Source organism: Dromiciops gliroides, chromosome 2 (genome assembly GCF_019393635.1).
Source record: "Dromiciops gliroides isolate mDroGli1 chromosome 2, mDroGli1.pri, whole genome shotgun sequence".
Classification (NCBI taxonomy): Eukaryota; Metazoa; Chordata; class Mammalia; order Microbiotheria; family Microbiotheriidae; genus Dromiciops; species Dromiciops gliroides.
The window spans coordinates 467016031-467035601 of record NC_057862.1 but is presented as its reverse complement, the minus strand read 5'-3'; the positions used below and the strand labels follow the sequence as shown (position 1 = coordinate 467035601).

Here is a 19571-nt window from a genome sequence, read left to right as displayed (position 1 = left end):
GCTGTGTGACCCTGGGCAAGTCATTTAACTCTCATTGCCCCACAAATAATAAACAAAACCGATAGATGATAGATAGATTGATAGATAAATAAATAAATAAAAATAAAAATAGGGGCAGCTAGGTGGTAAGTAGATAAAGCACTGGCCCTGGATTCAGGAGGACCTGAGTTCAAATCCGGCCTCAGACACTTGACACTTACTAGCTGTGTGACCCTGGGCAAGTTACTTAACCCTCATTGCCTGGCCAAAAAAAAAAAAAAAAAAAGCTACAACCAGGGGAAAAAGAAGATGAAGAACAAATTCCCCTATTCTCCTAGTGGGGAAGTCTCAGGGGCAGCAAGGAGAAAAGGATGACGGTACATTTCTGGGGCTGTGGGATAGTAGAACATGGTAGTCTTGAGGTCTCTCATAGAAAGGTGGGAGAATCTTAGGTGGTAAGCTAGGTGATATCTGTGCCTCTGCAGTAGAAGATGTGCTGTGGGGGTGAGACTTAAGTTCATTAACTTCCTCAGTTTGGTCCTTTGTGACAGGTTTAGGTTAAATATGGTTATGAACTTTTATTTCCTATTGTAACGATTGGAATAACGCCACCTGCTGGATACTTACTGTAGAAGAGTTCTGCCCATGAAGGGAAGGTCTTTGAGGGCAAGACCAGGAGTCAGGAAGTGACGCGGGCTAGTGGGAGGAGGAAGGAAGAGACTGGCGCTCAGTCTCGCTCTCTTTCCTGGGGACGCTGGCGGAGAAGGGAGCTAAAAATGTGCTCTCCCTTTAATAGATAGAAATCTAGGCCTTTCTCTCTCTCTTTATCAAATTCTTATTCTCCTTAATAAATGCTTAAAAGTCTAACTCTTGCTGAAGCTTATAATTTATTGGCGACCACTCATTAGATATTTTAGACAGACTAGCTAGAATTTTAGCCCTTAACACTATGCTAGTTCCTAAGTGTTGCTTTGATTTTGCCAAGCTGATTCCACTAGGGTGGGAGAAGAGGGGATATTTAAAAAAAAAAAAAGGGGGGAATAAAAAAGGAGTTTAGTGTGCTGGCAAGCTGTGTAGGGGTTCCATACAATGCTAATGGGGTGGAAGACTGAGGGAAAAGGGATAAAGGTCTTCCTTCCTTTCTCTCTAGATCCTAGAACCAAAGAAAAGTCTATAGAGGATTGTAGAAGACTAGAAGAAACTTAGAACTCCTATAATTTTCACTAGTCAGCCAGTGAATAGGTAAAAGAAGAAAAAAAAGAAATGAGAATGAAAACCAAAGAAGTGAGAAACATATTTTTAATTGGTAAATTTCATTAGAAATTTTAGAAGGGCAGCTAGGTGGCACAGTGGATAGAGCACCGGCCCTGGATTCAGGAGTACCTGAGTTCAAATCCAGCCTCAGACACTTAACACTTACTAGCTGTGTGACCCTGGGCAAGTCACTTGACCCCAAATGCCTCACCAAAAAAAAAAAAAAGAAATTTTAGAAAATCCTGCTTTTTACCTACAAAAAGCTAAATGTCCTAAAACAACAAAGGGAATTTACCAATTTGCAAAATAGGAAACAAGGGACTTTACATAGCTATTAACAATAAGGCAGTATAGGGTAAAGGAAAGAACACAAGATAGTAGACCTGGTTTCTAGACACTAGACTTATAAATTTGGAAAGCAACCTGGGTCACGATTCTCTCATCTATAAAACAAGCTACCTAAGACTACATAACCTTTAGCATAAATTCCTCACATAAATTCTTATTTTAAAGTAGGGAAGAAAATGGCAAAGCCCTCTAGTATCTTTGCCAAGAAAACTACAAATGGGGTCATAAAAAGTCTGAAATGAATGAAACAACTGAATGATGACAACAACAAAGAAAATAGAGGTATATTTCAAGTATCTTTAAGGTCTCTTTCAGCATGAGGTCTCTCATCTTAAGACCTCCTTTCTTCCCAACCAAGTAAAGAGGACCTTCTGATGAGGCCTAATAAACAGAACAAAAGGGGTAGTAAAAGATAAATCCATTTGCAAAACCCAATTCTATCCTCTGACACTGAATGCATATCCTCCTGCCTCCAATCCCTATTTCTATCCCAAACTGCATTACTTTCCCACACCAATTCTTAATTTTACTCTCTCCTTATCAACTCTTAAGTCAACTCCAATATTTCCAGCTGAGCCTCTCTCATATTTCATCTCTGCTCCTATAGTTCAATCGATCTCTCAACAAACTCAACTCCTAATTTACTTCTTAGCATTCATCTACCTTCGGAATACATTAACCTGGAACCCTTTTCTTCATTTCCTTAATTGTCAAGAGGTGACAGGTAGAACATATTATGCCCTAACAAAACAATGGATGACAACTTGAACTATCTAATTCCTCCCAACTCAAAAGAAGGAGGAAAAAAAGTACATATGCATGAAAAGTGCAAGAGAAAAGCAAGTGATCTTCTGCAATATTAACTTAGTGTACGAATAACCTTAGAGGCAGACTTTTAGAAGTCTAAATTAATCTTTCCTTTTGGGCAAGAAAAATAATGAAGTGGGATGAATTAAGACACAGGGAAATGAAAAGCATGGCTTTCTAAGAAAAGACACAAATGCTATTTATGTAGCAAAGCTGCCATCTATAAAGGGTAAACTAAAGAAAGCATGCTTCATCATTGCTGTGCATTAAAGACAGTGCATTTTTAAAAAGAAATAGAAACATTCTGGGATATGTAAGGCCACTGCAAATCCTGAAAATGCCTCAGGTAAAGATTACCTTGAATACTATTGGCCTTGACAAGGTGCGCACAATCCATCAGCACTTCCTTTGGAATGTCTTCTATCCTTTCCCCCTGAAACACAAATGTAACCTAAATGGATGACGTGATTTAATGCTGATCAAAATCTAAGCATGTGCAGAGTTCAGGATACCCTACTGGGTTCTATTTTAGTCAATGAGAGGATTCCAATTATAGCAGAGCACAAAAAAACAAAGTTGACAAGAGATAAAGGAAGTTTATCTTTTCATTCTCTCCGATCCTAGTAACTAAGGTATTATTTTAAGTAAATTAACTGCCGAAATATGAATAACATATGATGTTTCTCATTGAGGAAGAAAATCATAGGATCCTAGATTTGGAAGCGGAAACAACTTTAGGGCATCTATACCAATTCCCTCATTTTACAGATGAGCAAACAGGCCCTGTAAAGTGGCAGAGAGGATTCAAACTTTGATTCCAAACCCAGGACTCTTTCCATCACAACAAAAATATCTATTTTAAAAGGCGTTGGCTCCAACTACCTTGTGTAGTCTAAGGTACACGTGAGCTGAAGAGAGTTTGTCCACATGAAACCTACAAAAGAGGAAAATCATTTTTAAGAGGAGGCTTGGTAAGCATATGTACAGTATGAGGACAGAAAGAAGACCGACTGGTACAGTAGAAGATAAAACTGAATAGACAGGGCATGACCATAACAGGTCTTAGGAAGCAGCTCAAGTTCTTCAAAACCGTCATAGAGGTTGTATTAGAGGTGGTACTGAACTAAGCTCCTCTGACTACAAAGTCGGTGCTCGTTTTTATTTGTGCTGATTTATTATTCTATTATGTCAATGTTTGATGTAAACCTGGTTCAAAGGCTTTATGAAAGTCTATTTTTTTTAGTGTCAAATTCCTTTTTTCCTTCAATCCACTCCTCTAATTATTAGCCATAATACATAACTTTGTAAAATGTTATTATAACTCATTTTAGTTAACTTATACCGAATTCTAGCAGATAGACCAGTTAACTTCCTTGGATAGACAACTTTATGGAAATATCTGTGTACTATTCCATCTATTTTCCCTTATTTTGACTTTTTCATTCATTTCCATCATTATTTCAGGATCTTTTTTTTTCGGTAGGGCAATGAGGGTTAAGTGACTTGCCCAGGGCCACACAGCTAGTAAGTGTCATGTGTCTGAGATGGATTTGAACTCAGGTCCTCCTGAATCCAGGGCCAGTGCCACCTAGCTGCTCCCCAGGATCATTCTTTTTTTTGGTTGTTGTTTGTTTGTTTGTTTTTTTGTGAGGCAATTGGGGTTAAGTGACTTGCCCGGGGTCACACAGTTAGTAATTGTTAAGTGTCTGAGGCTGGATTTGAACTCAGGTCCTCCTGAATCCAGGGCCGGTGCTCCATCCACTGTGCCACCTATCTGCCCCCAGGATCATTTTTTTTTTAAGTGAGGCAATTGGGGTTAAGTGACTTGCCCAGGGTCACACAGCCAGTAAGTGCCAAGTGTCCAAGGCCAAATTTGAACTCAGGTCCTCCCGAATCAAGGGCTGGTGCTCTATGCACTGCGCCACCTAGCTGCCCCTAAAAATTTATTTTTGTTGTTTTTTGTTTTTGTAGGGCAATGAGGGTTAAGTGACTTGCCCAGGGTCACACAGCTAGTGTCAAGTGTCTGAGGCTGGATTTAAACTCAGGTCCTCCTGAATCCAGGGCTGGTGCTTTATCTACTGCGCCATCTAGCTGCCCCCCCCCCCCAGGATCATTCTTAATATTGAGGGTCCTGGAGGGGATGAATTCATTCTGGCCAATCCAGACAAATACTAAGGCTGTGCCCAAATCTTACAGTATGATATCCAACTATTTAAAAAAAAAAATCCCAGAACTGACCTGATCCTCCTTGACATAGAACTTAGGCTAATCTTGGCTTCTTGGAGCTACCCAACAAGACCTAACAATCTCCTGTCTAACAAGATCTACTAACTCCCAATATATCACCAAGATCAGAGAACACTCAACTGAGCCCTAGGAACATATTATAAAGCATAACCATAAAATGGAAATTTGTCTTCAATGTATTTAATGGAAGGATTTCTTTTGCTGAGCATTTTGGGGGCAGCAGCCCGCTGGACATTTATTTTCAGTAAACTGTCTATAACAAGCATTTAGACTATAACAAGGTCCTTTTTCTGAGTCAAGGGACTATGGCAAATCACCCTTCTTGGTATAGCTGTCGGCATGTCTGTATGCAGATGTTTAAACCATATCTCATAAAACAATGACTTTTACCAAGTAATTATGTGATTTTTGTCTCCCTCAAGAAATGGCTCTAGGTTAAGAGAACAGATACTAACTTGGTGGGGGATCCAGGTGTCTAGCACTAGAGAAAAAGAGAAGCTTTTTTTATTGTTGTTTAATTCAAAAAGGAAATTTTAACCAGGATTTCTTGGACAGCTAAAGGAACAACTTCAGACCTGAAAACTTTAAAATGTGGACTTTTCACGTAGCTAGATAAAGTTAAAAGAGGACTAATGGGGATAGAAAGAGGTATCCAGACTAAGGGACACAAGTAAATACCATCTCCAAATCTACACAAAACAGGATTCTGTACACACAAATGCCATGTCTTTAATTATTTTACACTCATACTATCCTCACTGTTCATAATAGAATAGTGATTATGTTATTTTAGAAGAATGTGAGGGAAAAAATAATATAATGCTAAAAAAAAAAGGCCCCACAAAAAACATGAGTTGATGTTGTGATAATTGCCATGGCTGTAGCATCAGGAGAAAGTACCTGTCTTAGGTAGTGGTAGCAAAAGCTGGGAGCTAGCATAGCAGCCAGCTATTTATAATTTAATCTACTTAAATGAAAACATGGGACACTGGCCTTGTTCTCAATCTTTGAGGTCTTATGTTTGATCGTAAGAGTCTTAAAATAGGTAGACTCTTCTTCATCATAAAGGAACAACACTCCATAGAGAACAAAAAGAGTTACTTACCAAATATCTTCTGGCCAGCCATATTTTATTAGATCTTCATCTGAAGGAAACACAAGAGAAGGATAAGAAACATATTCTAGTAACCAGATATCACTTAAGATTGGTCAGGGTTATTCAAGCATTTTTAGGAGTGGTAGTAGTAGTAAGGTATTTAAATCAATAATTCTCATTAAGTGGTTGTGAACAACATGTTAGTACTCCCCAGAGTTCAGCAAGAAGGCCAGTAGGCTCTCTATAAATGTGTGCTGAATGTCTTAATGCACAATAGTTTCTGGTCAAAATTCCCAAACAGAAAAGAGAATTGGTGAATATCTTCAAGTGATTTTACTGCTTTAAAACCAAGTGAGTTAAATTTTTTAATTGAGTTAATGAGGTAATTTTTTAAAAGATTAGAAAAATGGTTAAAATTATTTTTTATAAAAGAATTATAAAAACCCATTACCATCACCTTGACAGCCATCTTCCCTTGGACCCTGATGGCAACAGCCCAAGCCCCTGAGCCCAAGAGCCTTGGGAATAGCAATGGTTCTTGCCAAGTGACCCTGACTATCATCTTGGGAAGCAATCCCTGTGGAAATGTAGGATAAAAACTATTCCTAGAGGTGCTATTGTTACAACTACTGAAAATCTACATAAGAAAGTTCTTGCCACCAAAGCCCTTGGCACTATCAAACAGTTGAACATTAGAAACTAATCTTGGGGCAGCTAGATGGTACAGTGGATAGAGCACCAGCCCTGGAGTCAGGAGTACCTGAGTTCAAATCCGGCCTCAGACACTTAACACTTACTAGCTGTGTGACCCTGGGCAAGTCACTTAACTCCAAATGCCTCACTAAAAAAAAAAAAAAGAAGAAACTAATCTTTTATCAGTGGAAATGACATTAAATTAGAAAAAGGTATTTTCATCTACTTTGCTCTTCTTCCTAAAGACCATGGGACTTTTCCATCAGATCTGCAGCTAAAGCTTTCATGTGTTATCTCCCCCCCCATTAGAAACATGAGCTTCTTGAGAGCATAGACTCTTATTTTTCTAATTGTACCACCAGCTCTTAGCACAGTGCTTTGCACAAAGAAGTGCTTAATAAATGCTTTAATCATTCATTATTATATTTGAACTTAAACTTAGAGATATCACCCTGGAAAAAAGGTTTATGATTCCTGAGAATTAACATCAAAACATTCACTTAGCCTTTTTAGAAAAGTTTTATAAATAGCAACTGTCCTGTGATCAATTTCCAGTTCACATTCCTTCAAATATTCTCAATATCCAGTTACCATGGTCATTTGCTAACTGAAGATGAAGAATTTAGCATTATCCCAACATGGGCAAGTAGCAGTTTTTGCTCCATAATACTAACTATAATAAATTATGAGACTAAGATTAAAGCATAATAAGTGTGTATATGGGTAGGTGTGTGTATATGTAAAAACCTCACATCTGGAAAAAAAGAAACTGTCTTGCTTTTTGCAGATGAGATGATAATTTACTTAAAGAACCCTAAAGAGTTAGCTAAAAAATTAACTAAAGCTAATAACTTCAGCAAAGTAGCAGAAGATACAAAATAAATCCCTAAAAATAATCCACATTTCTGTCTATCACCAACAAAATTCAGTAGGAAGAGATAGGAAAAAAAAATTCCATTTAAAACAACTTGTTATTATTGTTACTCAGTTGTGTCCAACTCTTCATGACCCCATGGGCCCACAGCAATACTGTGTATGAGGTTTTCTTGGCAAAGATTGTGAGTGGTTTGCCATTTCCTTCTCCAGTGGATAAAGGCAAACAGAAGCTCCTGACTCCAGGCCCAGCAACTTTATCCACTGAGCCACTGAGCTGCCTCTTAAAACAGCTACAAAATGAAAAAATACTCAGGATTCAACCATCAAGATAAACACAGGAACTACATGACCACAATTACAAAAGACTTAACAGAAATAGATCTTAGTCACTGGAAACTTAATTGCTCACAGGGAGATTGAACCAATATAATAAGAATGACACCAATATTCTGTGTCACACCAATCAAACTATGAAAGGTTTATTTTATAGAGCACCGCCCCCCAAATGAAATAAATCTGGGGGAAGAAAAGGGCAATTATTTTGAGGGGTTTAGTAATACCAGATCTCAGAATATACTACAATAAAGTAATCAACAAAACTATTTGGGACTGGTTAAAAAATTAAAAGACTGATCAGTAGAAAAGACTGGATACCCCTCTGGGGTTAGCTTTATCCATATTTTACAGACGAGGAAACTAAGACTCTAAGGGGAATAGTGAATCACATCACATCACATATAGAAGCAAAGGAAGTTAGTAACCTAATGTTCAATAAGCTTTAAAGCCCTAGCTATCGGGGTAAGAACTCACTGTTCAACAAAACTAGAAAAATGGGAAAAGGATCTGGCAGAAATTAGATTTAGACCAACATTTCAGAACTTAGATTTAAAAGGTCACATCTTAAACAAATTAGAGGGGCAAAGAAGTTCTTTCAAACCTACAAGTAGAAAAAGAGTTCAAAATCATAAAAGATAAGATCGCCAATTTTGTTTACTTAAAATTTTTAAAGTCTTACAAAAACAAAATCAAATGCATCTGAGATTAGAAGAGAAAAATAGTTAACTAGAAAAAAATCTTTGCAACAAAGTTCCTCTGATAAAGACCTCATTTCTAAGATATACAGAGATATTATTCAAATGTGTAAGAATAAGAGCCATTCTCCAACTGATAGTCAATGGATATAATCAGGAAGTTTTCAGAGGAAGAAATTCAAGCTATCAATAGCCACATGAAAAGAAAAAATTATCCAAATCACATGAAAATTAATCAACTTTCTAATGATGACATTCTCTGAATTTAATTAGCCTTGTCCTCAGATGATAAGCAACAGTCCAAAACCAGGCCTATATTCAAAGCCTTTTTTCTAGCATGACCTTTCAGACCTTACTATTATCCTGAGGTTGAGACATTTTTATGGACATGGGGAATGTGAGAATTTGTTTTACTTGACTATGCATGCTACAAGGGCTTGGTTTTGTTTTGTTCTGAATGACAGGTAAGGTGGGAAGAGGAAATAAATGTTTAGTTTAAAAAATTTTTAAAGGAGTAATTAAAAAATTTTAATGCTGACATTATCTAGAATACATACAAATACCTCCTGTTTAATTTTTTAAAAATCATACCAGTAAACTAGAGAAGTTATTTGATTTGAATGCCTAGATTCAAAGACTACCAAAGTGATAATCTTGCTTTAACAATAGCTTCTTCTGCAGGTTTAAAATGAATACTGGTTTCTCAGGCAGCTAGATGGCTTGGTGGATAAAGTGGCTGGGTTTGTAGTCTGAAAGACAGAATGCATATCCGACCTCAGATAGCTATGTGGTGACCCTGGGCAAGTCACTTAATTTTTCTTTGTCTCTGAAGAAGGAAATGACAAACTACTCCAGTATCCTTGCCAAGAAAACCCCAGAGCCAGTACTGCAGTAATAAGGTCCAGGGAGTCATAAGGAATCAGACATGGCTAAAAAACAACAACAAAATTGGTTTCTTCCTCAATTAATTCCAAATTGAGAAACTGCTGAGAACTTAAAAATAAGTTCTTATTTTTCTAGCACATGAATAAAGAGAAAGAGAAGAGGTATTTTAAGCTTATTACACTGAACTGGCTGAAATTATTTACTTTTCATTTTAAAATACTTATATATCAAGGATCTATATTTTATTTGATGTGGGTTTGCCTTCCATCAATGTAAACCACAATTCCACTCTATCTATTAAAAAGCCTACGATTTTCACAGCCACAGCATTTCTGGTGATGAACTTTGCCCTCCAATAATAGGCAGGGAGATCATATTCAAAACTATTTTTTCTCCCCTGGCATTACCTGCCAGAATTTACTAATTATCAAGACTCCAGGTCATGATAATACCCCAATGAGGCAACAGAATTGGTCTTTGGTAGAGGTTAAAAAATAAAACACAAAACAAGAAATACACAAAAAAACCAAAACATATTTAGCATGATATAACTGAGAGAGATATAACTTGACTAGAGCCAGAAGACCTTAATTAAAATTCTAGCTCTGTCACTAACTAGTTGGATGGCCCTGGAAAACTGAATTAAGTTGTTTCCTTCTCTATAAATCTCATATTTAGTAGTACTTAAAAGTTTATAAAGTATTTTCAGATACATTACCTCATTTAATTTATTCCCTTACAATACCCCTCTGGGGTTAGCTTTAGCCATATTTTACAGACGAGGAAACTAAGACTCTAAGGGGAATAGTGAATATAGAAGTTCACTCATCTGAATGCATAAATTCTGGTAGTTTAAAAAGATAATAATTGCTTTTTAGTCATTTTAAAAAGTGGTGTTTGATCATTTGACTTCGGCCCTTTTGCTCTCTACTGGGGGGGGGGGGGGGCAAAAAAGATAAAAATAAATTCAGGAATTTCAGTGGTCTCCAGAGAACCTAAGATGAAGCCCATCTCCTGACAGAGAAGTGATAGGCTCAAGATGCAGAACACATACATTTTCTTTCTTTCTTTTTTCTTTTTTTTTGCGGGCCAATGAGGGTTAAGTGATTTGCCCAGGGTCACACAGCTAGTAAGTGTCAAGTGTCTGATGCCAGACACTGAGGTCAGGCCCTCCTGAATGCAGGGCCAGTGCTTTATCCACTGCGCCACCTAGCTGCCCCCCAGAACGCATACATTTTCAGATACAGCTAATGAACATTTGTTTTGCTTGAAACTTAATTTGTTAGAGGGCTTGTTCCCGATGTGATGGAGAGGGAAAAAGAGAGGAAAAAGGGAGAGGAAGAGAGAAAAAAGAGGGTCACTGAGGCATCTTCCATTTTTATTTTTTTTTTTAATGAAGAGGGGAGAAAAGGTCAAAAAGAAGCATAGCCAAATGGGACAGTTTGAAAATTTTAAGTTGAACTTATACTTAAAAAAGAAAAGCATGCTACAGATAACGTTTTGTGTACAATTTTTTCCTATTCCACTATGTATATAGAAATGCCCATTTTGTTTAAGTTTAGAATAAAAATAAAATTATAAAAAGAAAAGGATTTATCCTCTCATTTATGAGACTATGTCCAAGCTGAGAGGTTCCTTACAACTTTTGAGATCCTACGATTTACCTTTTTTCTCTCATTTTCAATTATACCATGACTGAATCTCTGATTCCACCTGCTGGTCAATGAGAGGAATAAGCTAGCCTCAGGAAGAGAAAATAAGAAATTGCCAAAGCTATAATTTATAGCTGTTTATTCAAAAGATCAAGACACTGCATGACAAAGGCTACTTACTAGAGAAGGTCATTCTTGTGCCAAAAATTTCTTTACACTGTATAAAGTATTTTTCTGCTATACCAGGAGATAAGAGGGTTGTTAAGAAGTGGAAAGACCAGCAGAAGATGAGAAAAAACTTTCCATAATTCAAGAGCAGTGAAGGGTCTAATTTAAAGGGCTTTGGGAAAGAAGACAAGATTAGAAAAGCAATAATTTCTTACTGCTATCTCTGGCTATAAAAATGAAGAAAAAGGAGCAGCTAGGTGGCACAGTGGATAGAGCACCGGCCCTGGAGTCAGGAGGACCTGAGTTCAAATGTGGCCTCAGACACTTGACACTTACTAGCTGTGTGACCTGGGCAAGTCACTTAACCCCAGTTGCCTCGCCAAAAAAAGAAGGAAAAGCCAAAATCTAAGAAACTGGGTTCCAACACAATCCACTAGGCAGCAGTAAAGGAAAAAATATGAAGTGCCATTTTTGGCTTAGAGCTGGGTTAATGACACTTGCAGTGTCATAAGCCTCCTTAGGCTTTAGTGGAGACTTGATGCTCTATATCACCTTCTACTACTGCCCATTATTTGGGGAAGATGAACAGAAGAGGGAAAAAGGCTTCAAGGACAGAACAACTCAGTATGGATTCCACATTGGAATTATTATAGCACAGGGGTGAATGCCTTTGGTGAGTATATTTCTCCTTGTTTTATGCCTCACTTGATGTTTATGATCAGAAGATCAATGAACCCCAGGATGTTTATGTTGTCTCCCAAGGAATCTTGAATAATGACTACAAATGGATGGGAGACACTAGGATGAAACACAATCTTTAAGGCAATACTTTTCTCTACTGCTTTTTCAAAACCAATAATAAGCACAGTGGGATCTTACATCTTTCTCTAGCTTCTAGTCAACTGTGAAATGGTAAAGATGTGGCCCATTATGGCACATGCAAAAAAAAAAAAAACTGCTTATTCCCCAATATCCTCATTGAAGATGCCCTCAATTTACATATACGTGACTCACATAAAAACTCTGTATGGAGAGAAACTCTGTATAAAAGCAGGACATTGTTGATTTTTTTTTAGTTGCCTTTTTTCTCTACGTCTTTGGTCTCTTCCCCTCCTTTAGACATTATGCATATTGATCTCAGAGCTCTCCCAAATTATATCTCCTCTACAAACATTTAATGAATCTGGCTGTTTTTCTCATCTTTGTTTCTCTTAGGACCATTTTGACCTCCCTAAGAAGCACATCTGGAATTAGTCTTCAGGCTACAAGTATGGTGGTTCTATATCCACCATGATGAAACATTTGTTATAGTAATCTGTATGTAGAGAGCAAAGCTGGTCCTCAAAATCCTATAGATAGGGGCAGCTAGATGGTGCAGCAGATGAAGCACGGGCCCTGGATTCAGGAGGACCTGAGACTGTGAGCTTCTCAAAAGCAGGAATGGTCTTCAGCCTTTTTTTGTATGTCCAACACCTAGCACAATACCTGGCACATTTTAGGTGCCTAATAAATGTTCACTGACTGATTATGTGACTAATTCTAAGAAGTGGAACTGAGGAGTACATTCCAGGCAATGAATGAAGTGTTATTTATGAGGAACTGTCAGGTTGGTTTGGTTACAGCTCTGAACACATGAAGGGGAGCAATGGCCTATTTGTAAAGGACTCAAAAAGCTGGAGAAGAATTAATATCTGATCTTTGAAGTAACAGGGAGCCACAGGAGTTTACCAAGTGGAACTGAGAAATGGTCAGGTATGCACTTTAGGAAAACCAGTTTGGCAGCACTGTGGGGAATGGATGGGACTAGAAATAGAGAGCTCAGTTTTGAGGCTATTACAATGACCTAGGTGAGAGGTAATGATCTTCTAAACTAAGGTAGCAGCAGTGTAGAGAGAGGGGGGCAAATGTGAGAGCAGTGTCTTCAAAACCTATGACACACAGGATTTTTATCTGATCTCAATCAAAATAGGTTGATAAAGATTTCAAATTCCGTAACAAATAACATTATAATGAAACTCTTCATAAGATTTCCACATACCAGCTAGCCTAGTAATTTCAAACACTATTCAGCACAAACAAAATTCAAAAGAAAGCATTTTGACACCTATTTGAAATTCTTAATAATGGGACCAGAAGGGCAGATTCACAAAAGCTCAAAAACTCATTCTCAAAACAAAATGGAAGAGAAAGAAAAATAGTATCACTTACCTGTTGGAAATTTCAAAATCAAATGCTTTGTAAAACTTACTTTCATATTTATCTTTTCCCATATAAATGGTGTAAACAGATGAATCAGCTAAGAAGAAAATACAAAGAGAAAATCAGATAACACTGTACATTACAGAACTATGGCATGAGGAAAACAGACACTAAAAGCTTAGGCAAGATGATACAGTCTCACTTTCCTACTTTCTCTGAGTAAGTATTATGTTAGTTGTAAGATCTTTGTAATTTTCTATTTCACAAAGGGCAAGTGGGCTTGTAAAATGCATGAACTTTAAGAAATTCCATTCAAGTCATATTTCTAGGAGTACCATTCAGCATATCTCTCAAGTCAAATAATGACTGTTATTCTTTAAATACAAACAAAACAAAACCACCACTATTCCATAGTGGAAAACTGCTCAAGCATTTAGAAACCTACGAAATTCAGCCAAATTTTATTTTGTAAATTTTTGTTATGAAAACTTAGTAATCATCTAGCAAAAACAATCCTCATGCCAATAGAAAAGACATGGCACCTCCAGGTCACATAATCAACATGATGGAAGACTGGATAAATCAAAAACAACTGTGAGATTCTATCTCACAACCCTGAAAATTCACAAAAATTACCCCAAAAATGGCGATGGCCAATGTTGGAGGGGTTGGAGAATGAAAGTCATGCTAATACATTGTTGGTGAATCTGTGAAATAGTACAACTATTTTGAAAAGAAAATAAAATGGCTAAAATATCCATACCACAGACTCCATTGCTGGGCTTATATTCCCAGGAAACCATATAAGAAAGTCACCATATACTTCAAAATATTTATAGTGGCATATTTTGTGATGGCTAAGAATTTAAACAAAGCAGATGCCCATTAAATGGGAATTAGCTAAATAAATTATGGTACATGGATGTAATAGATATTACCATGCTGTAAGAAATGATGTGTGTAATGGATAAAGAGAAGCATGGAAAGATCTACATGAACTACAACACACTGAAGCAAGCAGATACAAGAAAACAATATACACAACAACCACAACAATGGAAATAGAAATAACAACTACACACCAAAAACTCAAAAGTAAATGTAACAAAATCATAACTGGAATGAAATGATATGAGAAGACTTCCCCAATTCACACCTTTTATGAAGGTGGGAGGCCCACAGGTGTTAAACACTACATATGTTTTTAGACTTTTTCAATGTATTGGTTAGGTGTGCTCTCTAAAAAATTCTGCTTATTACATGGGATACCTCTCTGGGAGATGAGAGGGGAAGGATACTTGGATACCTATGATGATGTATGAAAGAAAATAGCAATAAAATGTATTTTTAAAAAGAAAAATAAATTTTAAAAAGACATGGCAGCCAAGGCCAGCAATAGCATAGAATACATGTTCATCTGCAAAACATTAAGGGGAAGAATGATTGAATATTACAAGCAATTATGCTTCATAAAAAAGAAAAAAGCAGAGAAGAAGAAAATGAGCTTGCAGAATGCTAGTTATTAGACCTAAATATGCTAAATTATCCAGAGAGGATTTATGGATGAAAATTGAAAGGAAGACAACAAATAAAAGGGAAACAGAATTGGTATTTCAATAGCAATCAATTCGCATTACAGATAACTGTGGATCTGCCCCAAAAAACTCTACTCTCATTATCCAACATGCCATACGAAGTCACTGATGAAGATGAAATTGTGTAGAGTGGCTAGGCCAGAAAACATACAGAAGAAATCACATACTAAAGGTGACACATAGGATTACTGGATTTAGGTTTGGAAGGTCACTTAAAAAGCCACTGAGTTCCCACTTGCTCATTTTACACATGAAGAAACTGAGGCCTAAAAAGCTAATGAGACCTGATCAACGGTTCTGTACAAACAGAAACAATGCAGCCAAGATTAAAAGGAAAGCAGAAATCTGGGAAACAATTTTTACAGCCAGTGTTTCTGATATAAGCCTCATTTCTAAAATATATAGAGAACTGAATCAAATTTATAAGAATGCAAGTCATTCCCCAATTGAGAAATGGTCAAAGGATATGAACAGGCAGTTTTCAGATGAAGAAATCAAAGCTATCTATTGTCATATGAAAAAATGTTCTAAATCGCTATTGATTAGAGAAATGCAAATTAAAACAACTATGAGGTAACATCTCACACCTATCAGATTGGTTAATATAACAAAAGGAAAGTAATAAATGTTGGAGAAGATGTGGAAAAATTGGAACACTAATGCACTGTTGGTAGAGTTGTGAACTGATGCAACCATTCTGGAGAGCAATTTGTAACTATACCCAAAAGGCAATGGGACTGTGCATACCCTCTGACCCAGCAATACCATTACTAGGTCTATATCCCAAAGAGATCTTAAAAAAGGGAAAAGGACCTACATGTACAAAAATATTTATAGCAGCTCTCTTTGTGGTGGCAAAGAACTGGAAATTGAGAGAATGCCCATCAACTGGGGAATGGCTAAGCAAGCTGCAGTATATGAATGTAATGGAATACTATTGTGCTACAAGAAATGATGAGCAGTAAGATTTCAGAAAAAAACCGGAAGGACTTAAATAGACTGATGCTGAGTGAAGTGAGCAGAACCAGAAGAACACTGTATACAGTAAGAGCAACCACTGTCAGCTGTGACAGACTTCTCAGCAATACAAGGATCCAAAGCAATTCCAAAGGACTCATGGTAGAAAATATTCTCCACATGCAGAAAAAGAACTGTGGGATCTGAATGAAGATTGAATCATACTATTTTTACTTTTTGTGCTTTTTTTTTTCTTTTTTGAGGTCTTCCCTTTTTGTTCTGAATCTTCTTTCACAACATAACTAATGTGGAAATATGCTTAATGTGATTGAACATATATAACCTATATCAGATTGCTTACCATCTTGGGGAAGGGGAAAGGAAGGGAGAGAGGGAGAAAAATTTGGAACTCGAAATCTTATAAAAATGAATTTTAAAAACTATTTTTACATGTAAAAGGAAAAATATTATTTAAAAATAAAGAATCTCCATCACTTCTATCCTAACAAACAGTTCCACTCTGTTTATGAGGAGAGGATCCAACTTTTGACTATTTGGACCTTTGTCAACAAGGTAATGTCACTGCTTTTTAGTATGCTGGCAATGATCTTTGAACTCAAGAATATAAAATCCCACACTGCTTCCATTTCTTCTCCTTCTATTTGCCAGGTAATGATGGGACCAGTTGCCAAGATACTAGGGTTTTGGGGGTTTTTTTTATGTTAAGCTTCAAGTTAGCTTTTAAACTCTTCTCTTTCATCAAGAGGCCCTAATTCCTCTTCACTTCTTGCCATCAAAGTAGTACCATCTTGCTTGTATTTCTCCTGGCAACCTTAATTCTGGCTTTTGATTCATCCAGTCCCGCATTTCACATGGTGCATACATTTCTACATGTGAGTTAAGTAAATAAGGTGACAGTACACAATATTTTTATACTCTTTTCCAATCGTAAACTAATCAGTTGTTCTAACTATTGCTTCTTGGCCTATATACAAGTTCCTCAGAAGAGAAGTAAGCTGACCTGGTACTCCCATCACTTTGAGAACTTGCCACATTTTGTTGTGATCCACACAAATTTGGAGATTTGGTGTCTGGTTCCTCTGCCTCTTTGAAAACAAGTCTGTTTTCCTGGTAATTCTCAGTTCACATATTACTAAAGCCTAACTTGCAGAATATTTTTTTTTTAAGTAAGGCAATTGGGGTTAAGTGACTTGCCCAGGGTCACACAGCTAGTAAGTGTTAAATGTCTGAGGCCGGATTTGAACTCAGGTACTCCTGACTCCAGGGCCAGTGCTCTATCCACTGCGCCATCTAGCTGCCCCCCTAACTTGCAGAATCTTGTGTAACCCTGCTGGTTATGAATGTGAAATGAACACAATTGTTCAGTGACTTGAACATTCCTTGGCATTGCTCTTCTTTAGGACTGCGACATAAACTGATCTTTTTCCATCCAGCGGCCACTGTTGTGTTTTCCAAATTTGTTGGCATACTGAGAGCAGCACTTTAACAGGAACACATTTTAGAGTTTAAATAGCTCATCTGCAATTCCATCACCTCCACTAGCTTTATTGTTAGCAGTGCTTCCTAAGGCCCACTTGACTTCATTCTTCAGGATGTCTGGCTCTAGATCAGTAACCACACCATCATGGCTATTGGTGATGTTAAGGTCTTTCTTGTATATTTCTTTTGTGTATTCTTGACACCGTTTCTTAATCTCTTCTGCTTCTGTAAAATCACTAATATTTTTGTCTTTTATCATGCCTATTGGGGGGGGGGGGAGATGAGGCAATTGGGGTTAAGTAACTTGCCCAGGGTAACACAGCTAATAAGTGTCAAGTGTCTGTGGCCACATTTGAATTCAGGTCCTTCTGAATCCAGGGCAGGTGTTTTATCCACTGCACCACCTAGCTGCTCCTCTTTCATGCCTATTTTTGCATGAAAACTTTTCCATTTATATCTTAAACTTTTCTGATTCAGTACTTTGTATTTTATAGTCAATTCTAACAAGTGTTCTTTCCTAGGTCCATAGCAAATAAACTACAAATTGGCAGTCAAGTTAACCAAAATTTATTAAGGACCCACAATGTGCTAGGCACTTTGCTAGGTGCTGGAGATACAAAGAAATCCAAAAAATAGCTTCTGGTGTCAAGGAGCTCAAAGTTTAATGGGAGACAACTTGCAAATAACTTCGTACAGAGACTATACAGGATAAAAGTTGGGATAATCACAATGAGAAGACACTACCATTAAGGGAAATCAAGAAGTTTTATCACGGAGAGACATGCTGCTATCAGCAAAAGGTAACAAGGGGTACAAACAAAGCCATAAAGAAAACAGCAGTTTATTGTTATGGCAACACCATATAAATAACTGATGCTCATTATAATAATTCATCCAAAATATTAAATTATGTAAATAAGTATAGTATAGTGGAAGACAAACGAGATTGGGAAGTAAACGAAACAGAGTCTAAACTTCCTGTGCGACCTTGAGAGAAAAAAGATTTTTTAAAAACTTCTCTGGGCCTCAATTTCCTCATCTCTAAAATGTGGGGAATGGTATAGATTACCCTTAAAGATCCTTCAAAGCTCTTCAACCTATAATTGTATGATCCACTGACACTTTGAAATTGATGTGTCCTTGACCAAGTCACTTACCTTCTCTGGGTCTCAGTCCCATGCATAAAATAAATGGATTGGACCAGATAACTAAAATCCCTTCCAGTTCTAAGATTTATTACTCTTCTATTAATACGAGGCCCTACTCCAAAGCAAACACACTAATAAAAGTAATTAGAGGGTACTGATAAAACAAGACAACCTCAAAGCTCAAAAGCAACTACTCTTATCTAAAAGCCCATTTAAAAAGAACATACCAGGGGGCAGCTAGGTGGCGCAGTGGATAAAGCAACAGCCCTGGATTCAGGAGTACCTGAGTTCAAATCCGGCCTCAGACACTTGACACTTACTAGCTGTGTGACCCTGGGCAAGTCACTTAACCCCCATTGCCCTGGAAAAAAAAAAAAGAACATACCAACCCAGTAAAGCAACATAAATCAATCCTACTACCTAGCTGGCATGATGGTTACAAGATGAAATTTAATAATCTTTAATAAGAAAGTCTCACTTCTAACAAAGAATCAGAAATAGAAAAAGCATTGAAGGATTTAAGGATTGCATTCTTTTCTCTCTTGATCATCAATGAGGGAGAATGCCATAGATTTTTTAAAAAAATAGAGGATAATTTTCAAGATCATGTAAAGTGGGGACAGCTAGGTGTTGTAGTGGATAGAGCACTGGTCCTGGATTCAGGAGGACCTGAGTTCAAATGCTATCTAAAACACTTGACACTAGCTGTGTGAACTTGAGCACTTAACCCTCACTGCCCCACCAAAAAAAAAAAAGTGACAGAACTCCTACAGAGAGTGCCCTATATCAAAGGTGTCAAATATGAGATTACTTCAAAACTTCACTCCCATAAAATGTGACTGGGATATATTTAACAAAATAAATAAAAATACAATAGAACATAGGTAATAGTAATGTGTGGTTTTCTAAGTCACTATGCAGCCAGCAGGGATCCTTTTTTAAAATCATATTTTCATTTATTTTGTTAAATATTCCCAAATACATATTAAAATTCATTATTTTTTCCACACTAAAAAAAGTTTTGCGTTCTAAATTCTCTTCCACCCATAGAGAAAGCAAGCAATATATCATTTATACAGGATGGGCCAAAAGTCACAAAAAGGGGTTTCAATATTTAATAACTCCTTTATTTTGTT

At 37.0% G+C, this 19571-nt stretch overlaps 1 protein-coding gene across 1 annotated transcript in view; it reads right to left on the bottom strand.

Annotated features, from left to right (window-relative positions):
• CCDC25 (coiled-coil domain containing 25) overlaps positions 1 to 19571 on the bottom strand; it is a 32360-nt gene that overhangs the window by 11455 nt on the left and 1334 nt on the right. Inside the window, 5 exon segments of the mRNA XM_043983285.1 lie at positions 2746 to 2821; positions 3271 to 3322; positions 5741 to 5780; positions 13245 to 13278; positions 13280 to 13332. Of these exon segments, the coding sequence (XP_043839220.1) occupies positions 2746 to 2821; positions 3271 to 3322; positions 5741 to 5780; positions 13245 to 13278; positions 13280 to 13332 (255 nt within the window).